Raw genomic sequence first — 19779 nt, 5'->3', positions numbered from 1 at the left:
GGTATGCACAGATTGATGACTTTTTGGGCATAATTCCAGATTGCTCTCCAGAATAGTTGGATTCATTCACAACTCCACCAGCAATGATTCGGTGTCCCAGTTTTTCCGCATCCCCTCCAACATTTATTATTATTTTTTCCTGTCATCTTAGCCAATCTGACAGGTGTGTAGTGGTATCTCAGAGTTGTCTTAATTTGCATTTCTCTGATCAATAGTGATTTGCAACACTCTTTGATATGAGTGGAAATAGTTTCAATTTCATCATCTGAAAACTGTCTGTTCATATCCTTTGACCATTTATCAATTGGAGAATGGCTTGATTTCTTATAAATTAGGGTCAGTTCTCTATATATTTTGGAAATGAGGCCTTTATCAGAACCTTTAACTGTAAAGATGTTTTCCCAGTTTGTTGCTTCCCTTCTAATCTTGTTTGCATTAGTTTTGTTTGTACAAAGGCTTTTTAATTTGATATAATCAAAATTTTCTATTTTGTGATCAGTAATGGTCTCTAGTTCATCTTTGGTCACAAATTTCTTTCTCCTCCACAAGTCTGAGAGATAAACTATTCTATGTTCCTCTAATTTATTTATAATCTCGTTCTTTATGCCTAGGTCATGGATCCATTTTGATCTTATCTTGGTATATGGTGTTAAGTGTGGGTCCTTGCCTAATTTCTGCCATACTAATTTCCAGTTATCCCAGCAGTTTTTATCAAATAATGAATTCTTATCCCAAAAGTTAGGATCTTTGGGTTTGTCAAACACTAGATTGCTATAGTTGACTATTTTGTCTTGTGAACCTAACCTATTCCACTGATCAACTAATCTATTTCTTAGCCAATACCAAATGGTTTTGGTGACTGATGCTTTATAATATAATTTTATATCAGGTACAGCTATAGGCCAATAACTTTTAAATTATCTCTTCTAGATCTATTTTCCAGGATGGCTGTTTTTCAGTGAGGTATTTCACATTCTCTTTCTTTTTTCATTCTTTTTAATTTGATTGATTCTTGCTGTCTCACAAAGTCATTAGCTCCTATTTGCCCTGTTCTAGTTTTTAATGTGTGATTTTCTTCAGTTTGCTTTTGTATATCTTTTTCCATTTGGTTAATTAATATATCTTAAGGCTCTCTTCATTTTGAGTAGAGATTTAATTCAAGATCCGTAGGGACCTCAGTGGTCATATTCTTCTGAGACCTCTTCTGGATGTTTTTTTTTTTTTTTTTTTTTAAATCTATTTATCCATTAGACTTGGGTTGGAAAATGCCAATCAATCCAGAGAGAAACCATAGAGACTGGATGTGAATTGAAGCAAGATTATCTTCATCTTTTTGTTTCTTTATTTGTTTCTTTCTTCCTCATGATTTTTCCTTCTTTTGGTCTGATTTTTCTTGTACAAAGTGACAAATATGGAAATAAATTTGAAATGATTGCATAAATTTAACTCATATCAAATTGGTTACTCATTCTCTGGCATGTCACTAAAAAGCAAAGAGTTCAATCACTTTTGTGTATTTTCTTATATCTTTTCATCTAAATAACAATCTGTCTGCTTGAATGGATGGAGTTTATTTACGATTTCCCAATCTTGATAGTCAAAAAAGGAAAAAAATGGAGGAATAAGCAGACAAGTAGGAAGGAAGGAATATACATTTACTAAACATCTACCATGTGCCAGACACTGTACAAAATGCCTTTTTATTTAAAAAAATGTATTTTATTTGATCCTCACAACAATCCTAAGAGGAAGGTGCTGTTAGCCCCATTTTACAGTTGAGGAAACTGAAGGAAACAGTGTTAATTTGCCCTGAGTCATCCAATTAGCTTGTGTTTGTGGCCAGATTTGTTTGTTTGTTTTTTTTAATAACTTTATATTGACAGAACCCATGCCAGGGTAATTTTTTACAGCATTATCCCTTGCACTCGCTTCTGTTCTGATTTTTCCCCTCCCTCCCTCCACTCTCTCCCCCAGATGGCAAGCAGTTCTTTACATGTTAAATAGGTTACAGTATATCCTAGATACAATATATGTATGCAGAACTGAACAGTTCTCTTGTTGCACAGGGAGAATTGGATTCAGAAGGTAGAAATAACCCAGGAAGAAAAACAAAAATGCAAGCAGTTTATATTCATTTCCCAGTGTTCTTTCTTGGGTGTAGCTGTTTCTGTCCATCCTTGATCAATTGAAACTGAATTAGCTCTCTTTATTGAAGAGATCCACTTCCATCAGAATACATCCTCAAACAGTATCATTGTTGAGGTATATAATGATCTCCTGGTTCTGCTCATTTCACTTAGCATCAGTTCATGTAAGTCTCGCCAGTCCTCTCTGTATTCATCCTGCTGGTCATTTCTTACAGAACAATAATATTCCATAACGTTCATATACCACAATTTATTCAATCATTCTCCAATTGATGGGCATCCATTCATTTTCCAGCTTCTAGCCACTACAAACAGGGCTGCCACAAACATTTTGGCACATACCCTTTCCCTTCTTTAGTATCTCTTTGGAGAATAAGCCCAGTAGAAACACTGCTGGATCAAAGGGTATGCACAATTTGATAACTTTTTGAGCACAGTTCCAAATTGCTCTCCAGAATGGCTGAATGTGTTCACAATTCCACCAACAATGTATCAGTGTCCCTGTTTTCCCACATCCTCTCCAACATTCCGCATTATCTTTCCCTGTCATTCTAGCCAATCTGACAGGTGTGTAGTGATATCTCAGAGTTGTCTTAATTTGCATTTCTCTGATTAATAATGATTTGGAGCATATTTTTATATGTCTATAAATAGTTTTAATTTCTTCATCTGAGAATTGTCTGTTCATATCCTTTGACCATTTATCAATTGGAGAGTGACTTGATTTCTTATAAATTAGAGTCAATTTTCTATATATTTTGGAAATGAGGCCTTTATCAGAACTTTTAATTGTAAAAATGTTTTCCCAGTTTATTGTTTCCCTTCTAATCTTGTCTACATTTGTTTTGTTTGTACAAAACCTTTTTAATTTGATATAATCAAAATTTTCTATTTTGTGGTCCATAGTGATCTCTAGTTCTTCTTTGGTCATAAATTCCTCCCTCTTCCACAGGTCTGAGAGTAAGCTATCCTATGCTCTTCCAATTTATTTATAATCTCATTCTTTATGCCTAGGTTCATGACCCATTTTGATCTTATCTTGGTGTACAGTGTTAAGTGTGGGTCAATGCCTAGTTTCTGCCATACTAATTTCCAATTTTCCCAGCAATTTTTGTCAAATAATGCGTTCTTATCCCAAAAACTGGGGTCTTTGGGTTTGTCAAACACTAGATTATTTAAGTTATTGGCTGTTTTGTCCTTTGAACTTAACCTATTCCATTGATCAACTAATCTATTTCTTAGCCAATACCAAATGGTTTTAGTAACTGCTACTTTATAATATAATTTTAGATCTGGTACAGCTAGGCCACCTTCATTTGATTTTTTTTTCATTAATTCCCTTGAAATTCTTGACCTTTTGTTTTTCCATATGAACTTTGTTATTTTTTCTAGATCATCAAAATAGTTTTTTGGGAGTCTGATTGATATAGTGCTAAATAAATAGATTAGTTTAGGTAGTATTGTCATCTTTATTATATTTGTTTGCCCAATCCAAGAGCATTTAATATTTTTTCATTTGGTTAGATCAGACTTAATTTGTGTTTTGTAGTTTTGCTCATAAAGTTTCTGATTTTCCCTTGGCAGATAGATTCCTAAATATTTTATATAATCAGTAGTTACTTTAAATGGAACTTCTCTTTGTAACTTTAACTGTTGGGTTTTGTTAGTGATATATAAGAATGCTGATGACTTATGTGGGTTTATTTTGTATCCTGCAACTTTGCTGAAGGTGTGGATTGTTTCTAATAACTTTTTAGTAGAGTCTCTGGGGTTCTCTACGTATACCATCATATCATCAGCAAAGAGTGATAATTTGGTTTCCTCATTGCCTATTCTTATTCCTTTAATCTCTTTCTCAACTCTTATTGCCAAAGCTAGCATTTCTAATACAATATTAAATAGTAACGGTGATAGTGGGCAATCTTGTTTCACTCCTGATCTTATTGGGAATGGTTGCAGTTTGTCCCTGTTACATATGATGCTTACTGCTGGTTTTAAATAGATGCTACTGATTATTTTAAGGAAAAGTCCATTTATTCCTATACTCTCAAGAGTTTTTAATAGGAATGGATGTTGTATTTTATCAAATGCTTTTTCTGCATTTGTGGCCAGATTTGAATGTGACCTGTCACCCTATCCTCTGAGCTAATAGTTTTCCTCCTAAGTAGGAGATCCAAGTAGTCAATGTCAGGAAAATCCTGAGAGTTTGTAGTAAATAAATGTCAGATGCTGTAGAGAAGACTGAGAGAAGGCCACTGGATGCTTGGTTTGAAGTCCAGTTTTCAGGTGCTCCCTTCATTCTGTTTCCACCACACCATTCATACATTCACTACTTTAGTGGCAGTTCTCATGACCTGGGAGCAGGTCTTTTATTAGCTGTCCCTCCCCATCTGGCCACCTGAGCATAAGCAATTTGGCTGAGGGGTCAGTGATAGTAAGTAAGAGAGAGATGGAGATGCAGAGATAGGGAGAAGCTAAGAAATCATTTATTTATTTATTTATTTTTAATAACTTTTTATTGATAGAACCCATGCTAAGAATTTTTTGATTAAACTGCCATTTGAGTCTAGTCAACATTCTCTGTGAAGTCAGAAATCAGTAGAAGTCAATGACCAGAGGCAGGGAGAGCAAGGAAAGCAGCCATCTTATTAATGAAGGTCACAGCATGTCTGGGATCCCAAGTTTCATGAACCTATATATACTTCTTTTTTTCTTCCTGTATATCAATGTGTTAGTTTTATTTTTTAAAATAGTATTTTATTTTTTCCAATTACATGTAAAGACAGTTTCAACATTAACTTTTATCATTTTTATTTTCAATTCTTTTTACTTTTATTGTTTTTATCATTATTTTATTATTTTTATTGTGCAGCATAAAAAAAACAAACAAACAAACAAGCAAGCAAACAACAAAATGTGAAAGATACTATGCTGTGATCCACATTCAGTCCCCACAGTCTTCTCTCTGGATTCAAATGGCTCTCTCTATCACAAATCTAAAGAAATTGGCTTAAATCACCTCATTCAACATTCACTTTATAAGATTTTGAGTTCCATAATTTTTTCCCTTTTTTCCTTCCCTTCCCAAGACAGCAAGTAGTCTGATATGGGTTATACATGCAAAATCCTATTAATCGTATTTCCATATTAATCATGTTGTGAAGAAAAAAAAAGAATCAGAACAAAAGGGAAAAACCACAAGAAAGAAAGAATCAAAAAAAGTGAAAATTGTATGCTTCGATCTATATTCAATCTCTGTAGTTCTTTTTATGGATGTGATTGGCATTTTCCATCCCAATTCTATTGGGATGCTATTCAAGGATTGTCTTGAATCACCTCATTGTTGAGAAGAGCCAAGTCCATCACAATTGATTATCACATAATCTTTTTATTTTTAATTTTTATTTTCCCCAATTATATGTAGAAACAACATTTTTTGGTCATACATGTACATTCATTTTATTTTACATATGTCCTTATGAATCATGTTGGGAGAGAAAAATCAGAACAAAAAGGAAAAATCATGAAAGGAAAAAAACAGAAGAAAAAGGAAAAAAAAGTGAACCTAACATGTATTGATGTCTATAAGGTTGTGTCTGTATTTAGGTCTTTTAAAATTGCAAATGCTAATCTTTGGAATGAATTGATTTTGCATCATGGACATAAATATTTATATATAGCTATGTGGCTAAATTTAGGTCCCCAAACATCTCTGTATAAAGAGGAAAAGCGATGAAACTCTCTTCAGTATTTATACCCCAATATGGGATGCTGCTACCTTTTCTTTAGTGCTACAAATTCCATCTAGCAGCTGTGACTACCCTACCCCATAAAGTCTTTGGAGATCATATGCCTTTATATTGCCCAGATGCTGATAAAGGCTCAACTCAAAACCCAGAGGGACCATAGTGGTTATCACATCCTATCTCTAGTCTTTCTGAGACTTCTAGATGCAAAAAATTATGGCCATTAAAAAAATCACAAAAGCTCTAATTTAAAAGGGTAATTGCTGTTAAAACATAGGAAATAATATGGCAGAAGCATCAAATCCATTCCCTTATTGAGTTATTTCCTAATGAACACCCCAAATAACTCAAAACCTCTTGGTGAACAAGTACAGCATTGACTTGATTTGAAGGAGGTTCTTGTAAGATGATGTCATATTAACAGTTTTGATACTGTCTCCTTGATGTCACTAGGCACAAGCAAAAGAATGCTTACATGTCCCTTTGGTATCTTAAGAGGCAATTAGATGGTTTAGAAGACAAAGCAGGAAGACTTGAATTCAAATCCTAACTCAGATGTCAGGCTGCCCTACTTTTCCCTACACCAGAACCAGTGATTAGATCAAAAGAAAGTTGATCTCTAATTTGTTAATTGGTAACATTAACTTGAATATATACATTTATAAATATACTAGATATATATGCATATTTGTATACATAAATATGTTTATATCCCATTTAGATATATGATGTGATTCAATCTTCAGAATAATCCTGTGAAGTTGGTGCTATTACTATTATCCATTTATGGATGAGCAAACTGAGACAGATAGAGATAAAATGATTTGTTCAAGGTTACAAAGCAACTGAGAGTTTGAGACTGGATTTGAATTCAGATTTTCCCGATTACAAATTCCTCGATCTTGCTTTAACCTGCAAGGTTGGTATTGGAAGATTTGAGCGTCTCCAAGCTAATCTGATTCTGTACTGTCAGTTCTATTTTAGTCACATCCTTCAGGTACGACCATGAAAGCCCCTTTTTTTTGTCTTCCTTAAGTATGAGGAATCTGGGTCATGAGGAGAGGAGTTATTGAACCTTTAAAATTTTACTCCCTGAAAACATAATATAGCATATTTCCAAGCTATGCTATTTATCATTTTGTCTTAGTTCTCCATAAGACTCTAGAATTGTAGCTTCTTTCAATCTGAACCATTATTAGCTGTTGGCCTGCATGTCTCTGCAAATTGCTTTTAAGAATTCAAAGTGTAGAACTTTTTCTCCTAACATCTACTGTTGGAATCTTTACAAACTGCTAACTCATTAGAGTTGATGTTTTGGGCCAGAACCTGAAACAAGGTACTAAGTAGAACTAATTGATACAATGCTTGTGTTCACACCTTTACTCATTGGAGTTCACAAGTATGGGAGATTCACAAAGTAAACTGTGTAACTTTGTGAATTCACACCTCCCTTGAAGATCTTAGGGCCAAAGAGCACTCTGGGAGGAAACTCATAATCCCTCTCTCTGGTATATAAGAAGAAAGCAGAGACCCAGTGGGGAGAATTCAGCCAAATTACATGGAGAGGGGATCGTCAAGTCAGAAGAAGCCACAAGTTGGACTTGAGCTAGAGCCAGGAGAGAATTACTTCGGAAGGCAAGAGAGACAGATTCATCTTTGTGCTGGCTGGAGGTTGAAGGGAGCAGAGGCAAAGGACAAAGCTGCAGGAGCTCTCAGAACCAAGCAGAAAGATAGGCCTCTAAAAATCTAGCTATCCGAGCCCAAGGAAAGAGACAAGACTTGGAAGGAGAAATAAACATTTGTATTTTTACCAGCTGGCTGCTTCTGGGGTAATTATTGATCTGAACTGATACTAAGGCTGCCTTCAGAAAATCTCCTTGAGAAACCTTCTCTCGCAGAGAGAACTATTATATTTAAAAGAAGAAAATCACCACAATCTACTATAATGCAACAATGGAAGGGAGGGAGGGGGAGTTCTTTCCTTAAGTACTTTACCTCCTACTGGATTGTGGATTTTTTTTTTTTTTTTTGAGGGGGGAAATAAAATAGGTAGTAGGGGGCGAGAAGAGTAAGTGTAACCTGTTCACGGGATTGGTTAAGAAACTCTACTTTCTGGAACAAACCTAAGGCTGGGGTAGGTGGGGGCAGAGGGAGGGAAGTATTTCCTTCTATTTCAAGAGAATCTTAGCTCCTCTGCAATATTCGGAAGCAGTTCCTAAGAATTTCAGCATCTTTGTAAGACTCACCTCTACCTCCTGCCCCGGGGCCAGGGCCTGGATGACCTTGATGATATTAGAGGCTTATGACATTACATGTGGTAATTACATGGTGTGATTTCACTGGCCTATTAATCAAGTTCATTTTGTCATGGGACCGAGGTTCGGGTTTATTCTGTAGTTCTGCTAATACCCAGAAAACTTTTTTTTTTTTTTTAATCAGATTGGCGCTTTCTTTGATCTCGTCATGTCTTTACTGAGAAGCCCAAGGCTTGGAAAACGCTTGGCAGAGTTGGCAAAATTCCCCTGGCCGTCCCTTTTTTGCCATGGAGTCCCGCGAGACACACCGCAGTTAATTAGTCGCAGAGCGCCTCCAACTTTCTGCTCTCGCTTCCTGCTCTTCTCTCAAACAGCTGCCTCCTCAATGGCCGTGACCGTAACCCTGAGCCCGGGGCCCCGCTGCCTGTGGGATGAGCCGGTGGAGATCGCGGTGCACGGTCTGAGCCCGGCCCAGCCGGTCACCCTGCGCGCCTCGCTCCGCGATGAGAAAGGGGAGCTCTTCCAGGCCTCCGCTCGCTACCAGGCGGACACCGGCGGGCAGCTGAACCTGGCGCGGGAGCCCGCTCTGGGGGGCAGCTACAGCGGCGTGGAGCCCATGGGGCTCTTCTGGAGCATGCAGCCGGAGAAGCCCTATTGGCGCCTGGTGAAGAGGGACGTGCAGACCCCTTTCTGCGTGGACCTGGAAGTGTATGAGGGTCACGATCCCCAGCCCACCAAGCTACTGGCACAGGCGGTCCACGAGCGGGGCTTCCTGGGGCCGGGGGTGAGGAGAATCCCGGTGCGAGAGGGCAGCGTGCGGGCCACTCTCTTCCTGCCTTCCGGTCAGTAACCTTCTAACTGGCCCCCTCCAATGCTTTTTTTTTCTCTGACCCTTGTCTAATCACCGACCACCCCTCTTTCTTCGCACTTCCCCACAGCAGGATGTTCTGTCTAGCGTTCTGAAGTGCTAAGGTCCCCGCGGCATTCTAAGACAGTCTTGAGATGTCGGAGGGATGGACGTTTCTGAGAGTTTTTTGGGGGGAGGGGAAGCACTAAAGAGTTGTATTAGACTAAATCAGTGTAAGGTCCTTTACAATTTTTTCGTCCCCTGATTTCTGATCTTGATTTTTGATTTTGATTTTGACATGTATTGACATGGGCTCGAAGGCTCAAACCCAGGAATCCACCACTACACCCCTCCATATTTCCTTTCCAATTCTCTTGACCCTCCTTTGACATTGCAAATGTTTGACATTGTCTGTTACCTTTATTTAATCAAGTTATACCCTACAGCATCAGATACTGATTCTACATGCCCATTTTTTCTCTTCTCTAAATACCAGCCTAAATAAGCTCCTGATCAAGTTTACCTTTCAGTGAGGAATTTTTTAGCCCCTGTAATTTTCAAAAACCATCAGTTATACAGATATTGTGCTCTGTGCTAGTGGAGGGAGTCCCCACTTTGCCCCAAAGACAAGACCATAGGTACTTGAAATATTAAAGTGAGACGGTACAAGATTATGTGATGATCAACTGTGTTGGACTTGGCTCTTTTCAACAATGCAGTGATTCAAGGCAATTCCAAAAGATTTGGGATGGAAAATGCCATCTGCATCAAGAGAGAACTATGGAGACTGAATATGGATGGAAACATTATTTTTTTTTATGTCTTATGCTTTTTCCTTTTGGTCTGATTTTTCTTACATAACATAACAAGTATGAAAATATGTTCAAAAGAAAAAAAAAGAAATATTAAAGTAAGTTTAGCCAAAAAAAGGGGGGGAGAGTAATGATGAAAAGCAATTGGGGAATAAACAGGCAAATAAGCAGTTAAACTATCTCGTAAATATGATTACATTTTTTAAAAATCTTAGAAACTGGAGAAGTTCAGGTAAAAAATTACTTTAGCAGAAAAGAGACAAATTGAGGGAATTTTTATATCATTAACTCAGAGGTGGAAAAAATGATGTAAAAATATTAGGGTGACTAAACATAGACATTTAAGTTACTGACACAAATAAGACTATAAAATTGGAGCTATAAAATTATTTTGGTGAGAACAAAGGAAGAAGTAAATAATTGAGGCTAAGCCAAGATAATAATATAGTAGCCTTGTTGATCCTTTCTAAATAAAATATAGATTTACATATAGCAAGTGGATAAGAAGATTCTTCCTTAAACTCAAAGGAGTTACTAGTGCTAGAATAAGGGAAATAAAAAGATAAAGGTGAACTATACTCTGCTCTCAAGAAATTTGTACAAGAGGGAAACAACATATAAACATAGAGGTAGTTAGAAAATATATAAAAAGCAAATTACTGTTGTTATTTTTGATTCTTCATGATCCTGTTTAATATTTTCTTGGCACAGATACTAGAGTAGTTTGCCATTTCCTTCTCCAATATATTTTACAGATAAACTGAGGCAAACAGGTTTAAGTGACTTGCCTAGAGTCACAAAGTTAATAAGTGAGGTCACATTTGAACTCTAGGCCAAACACTTATTTACCTTGCCACCTAGCAGCCTATAAAAATCAAATATAAGGTAAATATGATTTCAGGACAGATGGGGGAAACACCAGTAGCTACTGGGAATCAGTAAAGGCCTTATGTAGAAGTTGGTATTTAGAGTGAGCTTTGAAGAAATTTACATAGTGAATGGAAAGGAGGGAATACATTCTAGACATGGTGGAACAGCAAAGATAAGGAGATGACAGGTGGATTTCTTGCTTGAGGGGTCTTAGGTAGATCAACTTGAGTGGACTGGAGAGTACATAATGCTGAGTCATGTGTAGTAAGCCTAAAAAGGTGGGCTGGGGCCAGGTGGTGAAGAGTTATTGATCTTAGAAGAAATGAAGACTCACTGGAACTTTTTCAGAAAGGAAGTGAATTCCATGGTCAAGAATTTCAGGAATATCTTTCTTATAGCTGTGAGGGAAGATTCTGGAGGCAGGAAAACTACTGTAATAATCTAAGCAATATACAATACTAATCTAAGTAAATGTATCATGTATAGAATATAAGTTCTATAACAGAAAGGGACTATTTTTGACTTGTATTTCTAATCCTAGTATCTAATACAATGCTTCATATATAGTAAAAGCAACTGGTGATACAGTAGATTATAGTGCTAGCCCTGAAGTCAACAAATAGAGTTGAAATCCAGTCTCAGAAAGCTATTAGCCATATGACTCTGCGCAAGTCACTTTACCTTTGCTTGCCTCAGTTTGTTCTTCTGTAAAAGGAAGATAATAATAGCTTCTATCTTTTCAGAGTTTTTGAAGACCAAATAATAAAGAAGTTTAAATCATTAGAAATTAAATAGTTGTAAAGTAAGGTTAAAGTAAGTTTGTAAGTGCTAATTTTAAGGCACTTAGCACAATGCCTGGATATAGTAAGTGCTATAAAAAATGATTATTATCTTCCCTTTCCCTTACTTTACACTTATTCCTTTAATAAGTGCTTATTATATGGGATTAGAAGTGGCTTCTCTTCTGTACAGGAGGATTCAAGCCAAAGAAGTCAGCAGTTCTGATTGTAGAACCTCTAGTGTCTAAGAAGGATATTCTCTGGTTATTATTATTCCCATGCTACAGTAAAGGAAACTTACCAAGATGACATAGCTAGTGAGTGTCTGAGACAGGATTTGAACTGAGGTTTTCCTGACTTCACACCCAATACTCTATTCACTGTACCACCTAATTGTTTCTGTGGTGGAATGTTGGGAGGAAAAGAGGAAGGTCTCCATGGTGGTAGACCCCTTGTGCTGAATTTTTGGAAAGCCATGGACAGGAATCACATAGGTGTGAATTGAGGAGACCACTCGATGCCCCACTCATGGAAGTCCAAAGAAAAGATCTCTAACTCTGGCATAGAGAACACTCCAATAGGGAGAGAGATCACCAGACTCCCTGATCAAGGAAATCCAAAGGAATATAGAGACAACAAGATTCCTGATGATGGAACTCCAGGGACAAAAGATTACTTGTCATCTTGATCAGGGAGAACTTCCCTCATATCCAGGGGCCTAATCAAGGAATCCTCAAGGAGGACAGGAAATTGCCCAGTGCTCAGCTGACCAGAGAGTTCTGACCAGGGAGAATGAAGCATAAACACATTCAGCAAATGAAAGCCAGTAGAAGGAATAATTGGATTGAATTCAGAAATAAAACAGCCTGATTACTCTACTTGAGTGTGGGAAGAGGCAGAGTCTGGCTCTTTCATTAAGTTCTAATTCAGAAAATAAGGCTGGAAAAATGATTCAAGAACCAGCTTTTAGTTTTATTTATCATTTCTGTGAGAGGGTTTTTTTTTTTTTTTGTTTCCAGCTTTTTTATTTTCCCTCTTATTTTTAGTGCCTCTTCTTTTATGCTTTTTTCCCCATTTATCTGTTTGTTGGCTTTCTAATTTTTCAAAATACATATTCATAAATCCTCCTTTTTTTCTATTTTTGATATATGGATATGATTTCTCCTTCCACCCCGAAGATTACTTTAGTTGCATCCAGAAATTTTGGTATGTTGTTCATTATTATAATTTTATTTAATGTAGTTATTGTTTCTATGACTTGTTTTTTGACCCACTCATTATTTAGGATTTCATTTTTATATCAACATTTTGGTCTGTATTTTTTTGTTAGGACAATTACTGTTTTTATTGCATTATGGCCTAAAAATGGTATATTAAATAACTGTGCTCTAGATAATTTTTGTAAAAGTTCCATGTAGTGCTGAGATGGAAAAAAAGGAGTAAAGCCAAAAAAAAAAATACATATTTTGAACAAGAAACTCTAAAATGAGAAGTCTTAAGAGTATCAAACCCCAGATTTAGAGGTCTGTCATGAAAGAAAAAATACTACAAGTATTCAGAAGCAATTCAAGTCCCAAGGAACCACAGTGAGGATCATACAAGACTTATAAGCTTTTACTGTCAATGCGAGAAGATTTGTAATACAATACATCAAAAAATAAAATATATAAACTTACAACCAAAAGTAACTCTCCCAAATAAAGTATAATGCAACAAGGGTAGAACTTTAATTGCATAAAGGATTTCCAAGCATTTCTGTTGAAATTGGCAAAAGCTGAGTAAGAACTTTGAAATACAAAACAAAACTCATGGAAAATCTGGAAAGGTAAATTTATTTTAATAATTGGCAGGAGCTACAGTATGATATAGTGCTAACATGTTTATGGGAATGAAGAAACAAGTTTCTTTTCAAAACTTTAATGTAGTCAAAGTGTTTTGAAGGAATTACATTAGAAAAACAGATCCTGGAGATGAATTGATTCCATTCTAAAGCTTGTAAAAGGAGAAAGAGAAGAGAATAAAAGGAATATACTAGTGTGTTTAGGAAGAATAAAAAGTGGCAAAATTTGCTATTCCTTACAATTGAGGAACCTGAAGAATATACAGATATAGAGGAAGGGGTTACAGCATTATTGTTACTAGGGAAAGAGAAAACAGTTAAAAAGAATTAGAAATCCTGATGAATGCAGTAACCAATCATACCCCCAGCTTGATACACGTTACCAATCTTCTGAGTGATTTGGGTTTTTAAGGTATTGTCATGTAGTTCCATTTAAAAGACAATGATCTTTAAAAAAGCCTATCTTTTTAGAGCTATATTTTAAGAATCAAAAATGAAAACGATATAGAACAAAAAAGTAAATTAGCCCAGCTTTTTGAAAAACAAATGAAGAAGAATTGATCCTGGAGCACTTTTTTTTGGATTCTATTTATAAGAAATTGCTTTTGCCCATTAACTGCTTTTGTCCTTTGATTAAATTATGGCTCTTTGTCTCTGAACTTAGTTCAGAGTTCAGCTATGTAAGAAACAAAATGCCTTGCCAAGAACTCCACTTTATTTTCTGATGAATCCAGGAAAAAAATTTATTTTAACTTCCAAGCTCATAGGCACACTCAAAATCAGTAAGACATGCCTTTTTATATCTTGTCCCCAAAATGCAAGTCCCTCCTTTCATTCCCCATTGACTGGATACTACAGAGGTTACAGTCTATCCAGAATGCCTAATTCTGAATTTTTGTGTGAGTTCCCACACCTAATTACATCTCATGGTGTGTTTCCTATTCTAATTTATAGCTTCCCTCTATAAGTTTTGTACCCTTTAGATTTCATTTCTTAAATTTCAGTTTTATTTCTCTGATTTAGGTTTCATAACTGAAAAATAAATGTTTATCCAATTCTCACAAACTGGATCACCATGGATCACGTTTTAAAAATCCAGCTTTCCTGATCAAGGAATTTTGCTAACCTTAGGGAATATGTGAGAAAATAAGGGAGTTTGAGTGTGAAATTGTTACTCCACCAAATTATCCTTTAAGGATGTCTGGTTTATTGTCCAAAAGTCTGGTTCATTATCTCACATCTAGACTCCAACAAAAAGTACTTCTTAGATTCTAGAGGGAAGAAGGGGGGAGGGGTTATTGCTAGTCCCCATTATCAAATTTTCAACCAATTATGTTGTTCCCTATGTCTCAGCTCTGTAACCAATCATGATGCCCTTAATTCCATGTCATCCACTGTGTTCTGTTCTTTGTTCTATACTCCTCCAAACCTCTTCTCTGTAGAGCTGGATCCTCGGAGCATGTTGCTGTGGGGGAAGGTTCCTTCCAACCTTAGCCACTGCCCCTTCATCCCAGGCCATTGCCAGTCTATCTTTACTCTTGTAAACTGATGTCATTAGTTGTCTTTTAGAAAGGACAAATAACTCCCCCAAACCTATACAGGGTGAATTGTCCTTTTGCTCAGGGTCTTTGGCATGAATGGTAGCAAATCCATTTGTGGATAGGTAGTATACCTCTGTTCATAAATATTATCTTGCACAGAGATATGCCTCAATTTACTCTTTTGCTTAATTCCAGTGGAAACAAGACAATTACTATTTATATGACCCTGGGCAAGTCATTTAATCTCTGTTGCCTCAGTTTCCTCAACTGTAAAATGGGGATAGATAGTAATAACACCTACCTCACAAATGAGAGAATAATTGTAAAGTGCTTAGAATATTGCCTGGTCCATAATAAATACTATATATTGTATAATCTTACATATTTTCTTCTTCTTTTTTTCTTTTTTTGCTGAGGCAATTGGGGTTAAGTGACTTGCCCAAGATCACACAGCCAGGAAGGGTTAAGTGTCTGAGGCCAGATTTGAACTCAGGGTTGGTTCTCTAACCAACGTACCACCTGGCTGCCTCCTATATACCATATCATATATATATTCTATATAATATATTACTATATACTATACTATATATTACCATATGTATAATACATATATATACTAAATAAATACACATACTATACTATAAACTATAGCATATAAATGCTATATAAACATTAGCTAGTTATTATTAGTAGTTATTATTTTCCAGTTATTTTAGGTTTTTTAAAAATCCCATTGTGCAGATGTATTGCACATCAACAAGGAGTCTTATGGTGTCTCAGAATATGTCATCTAAGAGCAAACAGCCTGACCATCTTTAGAATTCAGAGGGAGCAATTCAAAGAGAATGCTTTATGACTTTAACTTTCCTATAGGCTCAGGGCCCTTCCCTGGGATCATCGACATCTCTGGAACAGGAGGAGGCCTATTTGAATACAGAGCAAGCCTGTTGGCTGGACACGGTTTCGCTGTTATGGCTCTGGCATACTATGGCTTTGAGGACCTTCCCAAAAACATGAAGGAATTTCATCTGGAATATTTTGAAGAGGCTGTCCAGTACCTGAAAAACCACTCCCAGGTTGTCTTCTTATTTTATGATTTCTGTCTTTTATTTTCTTTGATTCTAGGGGTCGATGGCTTTCCCTGATTGCCCTGCATTTTTAGAAATTATACTAGGAATGAAAACTTTCATTATAAATATTTACCTGGAAGGGGTCTGATTTGCCATTTCCTTCTCCAGCTCATTTTACAGATGAGGAAACCGAGATAAACAGGGTTAATAGACTTGCTCAGAGTCACATAGCTAGTAAGTGTCTGAGACCAGCCAACTCCAGGTCCAGCTCTTTCTCAGTTTTGCCACTTAAATGACTATTTTGCTTTGAAATTTTCCCTTATTTTCAAAGAGTATTTTAACTCTGACCAATACCTCTCCTGTTTGGAAAGAGAAAACTGAGATAAATGTAAATCACCTCTGGTAATGATTATCTGTGTCACCTCAGGAAGTCACACATTTTTAATTTCTCTGGGCTGTAGTTTCCTCATTTATAAAATGAGTGAGTTAGAGTATGATCCAAAGAAGAATACTGATGAGGACTTGACTTGATGTATGCACAATGTCTCCCTGTTCCAAATTATTTCATTCATCAGATGTTAGTCTCACCAGTAGAATCATTAATAGGTTGGAAAAGAGACATTTTCTCCAAGAGGTCTTAATTAAAATGCATGATCTCTCCCTTAGATATGCGAATTGCCTCACCAAAAGGAAGGGAGGAAGGGAGGAAAGGAGGAAGGAGGGAAGAAAAAATTTATTGAGTACCTGCTATATCTTTTTTTTTTTTAAATTTTATTTACAAGTTATATGCATGGGTAATTTTACAGCATTGACAATTGCCAAATCTTTTGTTCCAATTTTTCCCTTCCTTCCCCCCATCCCCTCCCCAAGATGGCAGGTTGACCAATACATGTTAAATATGTTAAAATATAAATTAAATACAAAATAAGTATACATGTCCAAACCGTTATTTTGCTGTACAAAAAGAATTGGACTCTGAAATATTAGTACCTACTATTTCTTGAGCACTCTGCTAAATGTTTCATAAATGTTGTCTGACTTGATCCTCACAAAAACTCTCTGCAATAGAAGCTCTTATTGTCTCTCATTTACAAATGAGAAAACCGGTTGTGTTAGGAGTCCCAGAAGGGTCAGGTCTTCCTGACTTTAGGAGCAGTGCTCTATCTGTTGTACCACCTAACTTTCTTGAATTTCAAGTGACTCTGATTGTGGGCAAGTATTTGGTCCTCAGTTTCCTATCTGAAAAATGGATCTCATAATATTTCTAATGTAAGGTCATAATGAAAATGCTGTATCCATTGAGATTTACATGTCATGTTTATGTGAGCAGGAGCTAGTACAAAAATCAGTGAGGCTCAAAAATATCTTTTAGAGCAAAAGTAGAGCTATTATTTTGTTTGTTAGTCATAATGTTATTTTCATCCTTTTCTGACTCTCAGGTAAAGGGTCCAGGAGTTGGAGTGCTGGGATTTTCCAAAGGGGGTGATCTGTGCATCTCCATGGCCTCCCACCTGAAAGACATCACGGCTACTGCCACCATCAATGGTTCTGTGGCAAACGTAGGGGCTGCGCTGCATTATAAGGGCATGACCATCCCCCCCCTGGGGAGTGACCCGAAACGTATCAAGATGACTGACAACGGTTTTGCAGACATCATTGATGCTCTCAACAACCCTTTGGAGGAGCCCAACCGAAAAAGCTTAATTCCAGTTGAGAGAGCCGAATGCTGCTTCTTGTTTCTAGTTGGTCTGGATGACCACAACTGGAAAAGTGAATTCTATGCTAACGAGGCTGCCAAATTGTTACAAGCCCATGGGAAGAAAAAGCCCGAGATTATCTGTTACCCTGCCACAGGACACTATATTGAGCCCCCCTATTTCCCTGTATGCCTGGTTTCCTTTCACAATTTGGTAGGAAAACTTGTGGTCTGGGGAGGAGAAGTCAAGGCCCACTCCATGGCCCAAGTTGATGCTTGGAAACAACTCCAAGCCTTCTTTCACAAACATTTAGAAAATGATCAAATAACAAACTCTCCCAAATTGTAACTCACCATTTAAAATTTATAATGGTGTAGACTAAGGGAGTGTTAAAATGATACCAATTAGAGGGATTGTTTTTAGAATAACTGGAATAGGATTTTTTTTTCTCACCATTAAGATAAAGTTGAAAGTAATCATAATTTTAAAACTTCTCAGATTTGGTTGGGTTTATTGACTATTTTTGAGCAAAAGAATTGAGTATCATTTTTTGAAACATAAAAATGATGACAGCATATTTAGCTTACCTAGGGTATAAATTCTATAAACCATAGAATTGGTAGGGACCTCCTAGGTCTATACAAGTCTATAAATTTCCTAGAAATATTCTCTCTGTGCCATAAGAAAGTTATCAGAGGCTAAATGAAATGAGCAGAATCAGGGGATCATTGTACATGGTAACAACAAGACCTATATGATGATCAATTCTAATGGTCGTGGCTCTTTTCAACAATGAGATGATACAAACCAGTTCCAAAGATCTTATGATGAACAGAGCCATCTACACCCAGAGAGAGGCCTGTGGGAACTGAGTGTAGATTACAACATAGCATTTTCACTCTTTGTTGTTTGCTCGCATTTTATTTTCTTTCTCATTTTTTCCTGTTTGATGTGATTTTTCTTGTGCAGCAAGATAATTGTATAAATATGTATGCATGTATTGGATTTAACATGTTTCTACCATATTTAACATATTGTATTATTTACCATTTAGGGGAGAAAGGGGGAAAAGGGGGGAATTGGAACACAGAGTTTCACAAGAGTTAATGTTGAAAAATTATCCATGTATATGTTTTGAAAATAAAAAGCTTTAATTAAAAAATAAAGTTAGCAGAGCTTAAAAATAAATAAAACATGACTAATACAGAAATGTTTCATATGGCTACACACGTATAACTTATATTGAATTGCTTGCATTCTCAAAGAGGGGGATTAGGGAAGGAGAAAGGTAGAGAATTTGGAACTCAAAATTTTAAAAATGAATGTTAAAATTGTTTTTACATGTAATTTGTGGAAAATAAAATATTAAATAAACTTATAAAACATAAACAAGATACTATGTATAAGATGGAGACCCAAAATTGATATCAACTAAACAGAACAGGTCTCTGACCTGTGGATGACCAGATCCAAACACAACAGGCTAGAAACAGGAGAGTGAGGAATCAAATAGATGTTTAATTTCAAAGTGGGGTACCGACTCACAAGCAAGGAGGCAGATTAGACACATGTTCCGAGGCCCTACCCACAATGGGAGGACCGGAGGCAGTGTGGGGAAATCTCAGTACTTTTACCAGGCTATACAGTAAGCTGTAGCCCTGAAAATGAGCGGCATTTCATAGCAGGGTTTCATATTAGAAAATGAATACTTTTCCTAGCTTGTCCAAGCTCAAGAGAACAAAGGAATACAATAATTGGGTGATTTTGCTGGACGGCAAGATCATTGTCCAGAGAATGAATATAAAGGATTGTTCAGGGCACAGCTTGCTTACTGGGTCTTAGCTCTAGAACAGTTTCTCCTAATATCTTAACAATATACTGCTCAAAGCAGAAGTCTTCTCTTTACTTGTTTATGAGGTAGTCCACATGTGGCATCTGACCCAGGAGCGAAGATACCCAAGTATATTTGGTGCCAGATGACCATGAGAAGGTTTGGACACTTCCTTAGGCTGGACAAGGGTACCATCAATGGCAGGGAAGCTGTGCTCATCTGCATGAAGGACATATTTTCACCAATATCCTTTTCCTACTTTTTGTTTCTTTCCCACACTTGAAGTTCAGCAGCCTGGATCAAGCCTGATCTGTTATATGCACTCACATGTATGTGACTGTGGG

The 19779-nt window shown here is 36.6% G+C and overlaps 1 protein-coding gene across 1 annotated transcript in view; it reads left to right on the top strand.

Annotated features, from left to right (window-relative positions):
* The window catches only part of LOC127549525 (acyl-coenzyme A thioesterase 1-like), a 28540-nt gene extending 9544 nt beyond the window's left edge, over window positions 1-18996 (top strand). The window contains exons 2-4 of the mRNA XM_051977643.1: window positions 8333-8990; window positions 15711-15913; window positions 17347-18996. Coding sequence (XP_051833603.1) covers window positions 8357-8990; window positions 15711-15913; window positions 17347-17952 — 1443 coding nt within the window. The 5' untranslated portion in view covers window positions 8333-8356 and the 3' untranslated portion in view covers window positions 17953-18996. The remainder of the gene's footprint in view (window positions 1-8332; window positions 8991-15710; window positions 15914-17346) is intronic.
* Window positions 18997-19779: the final 783 nt, after the last annotated feature.

This window comes from Antechinus flavipes, chromosome 2 (assembly GCF_016432865.1).
Source record: "Antechinus flavipes isolate AdamAnt ecotype Samford, QLD, Australia chromosome 2, AdamAnt_v2, whole genome shotgun sequence".
NCBI classification, from domain to species: Eukaryota; Metazoa; Chordata; class Mammalia; order Dasyuromorphia; family Dasyuridae; genus Antechinus; species Antechinus flavipes.
The sequence above is the reverse complement of the archived record's forward strand: the minus strand, read 5'-3'. Positions and strand labels throughout refer to the sequence as shown.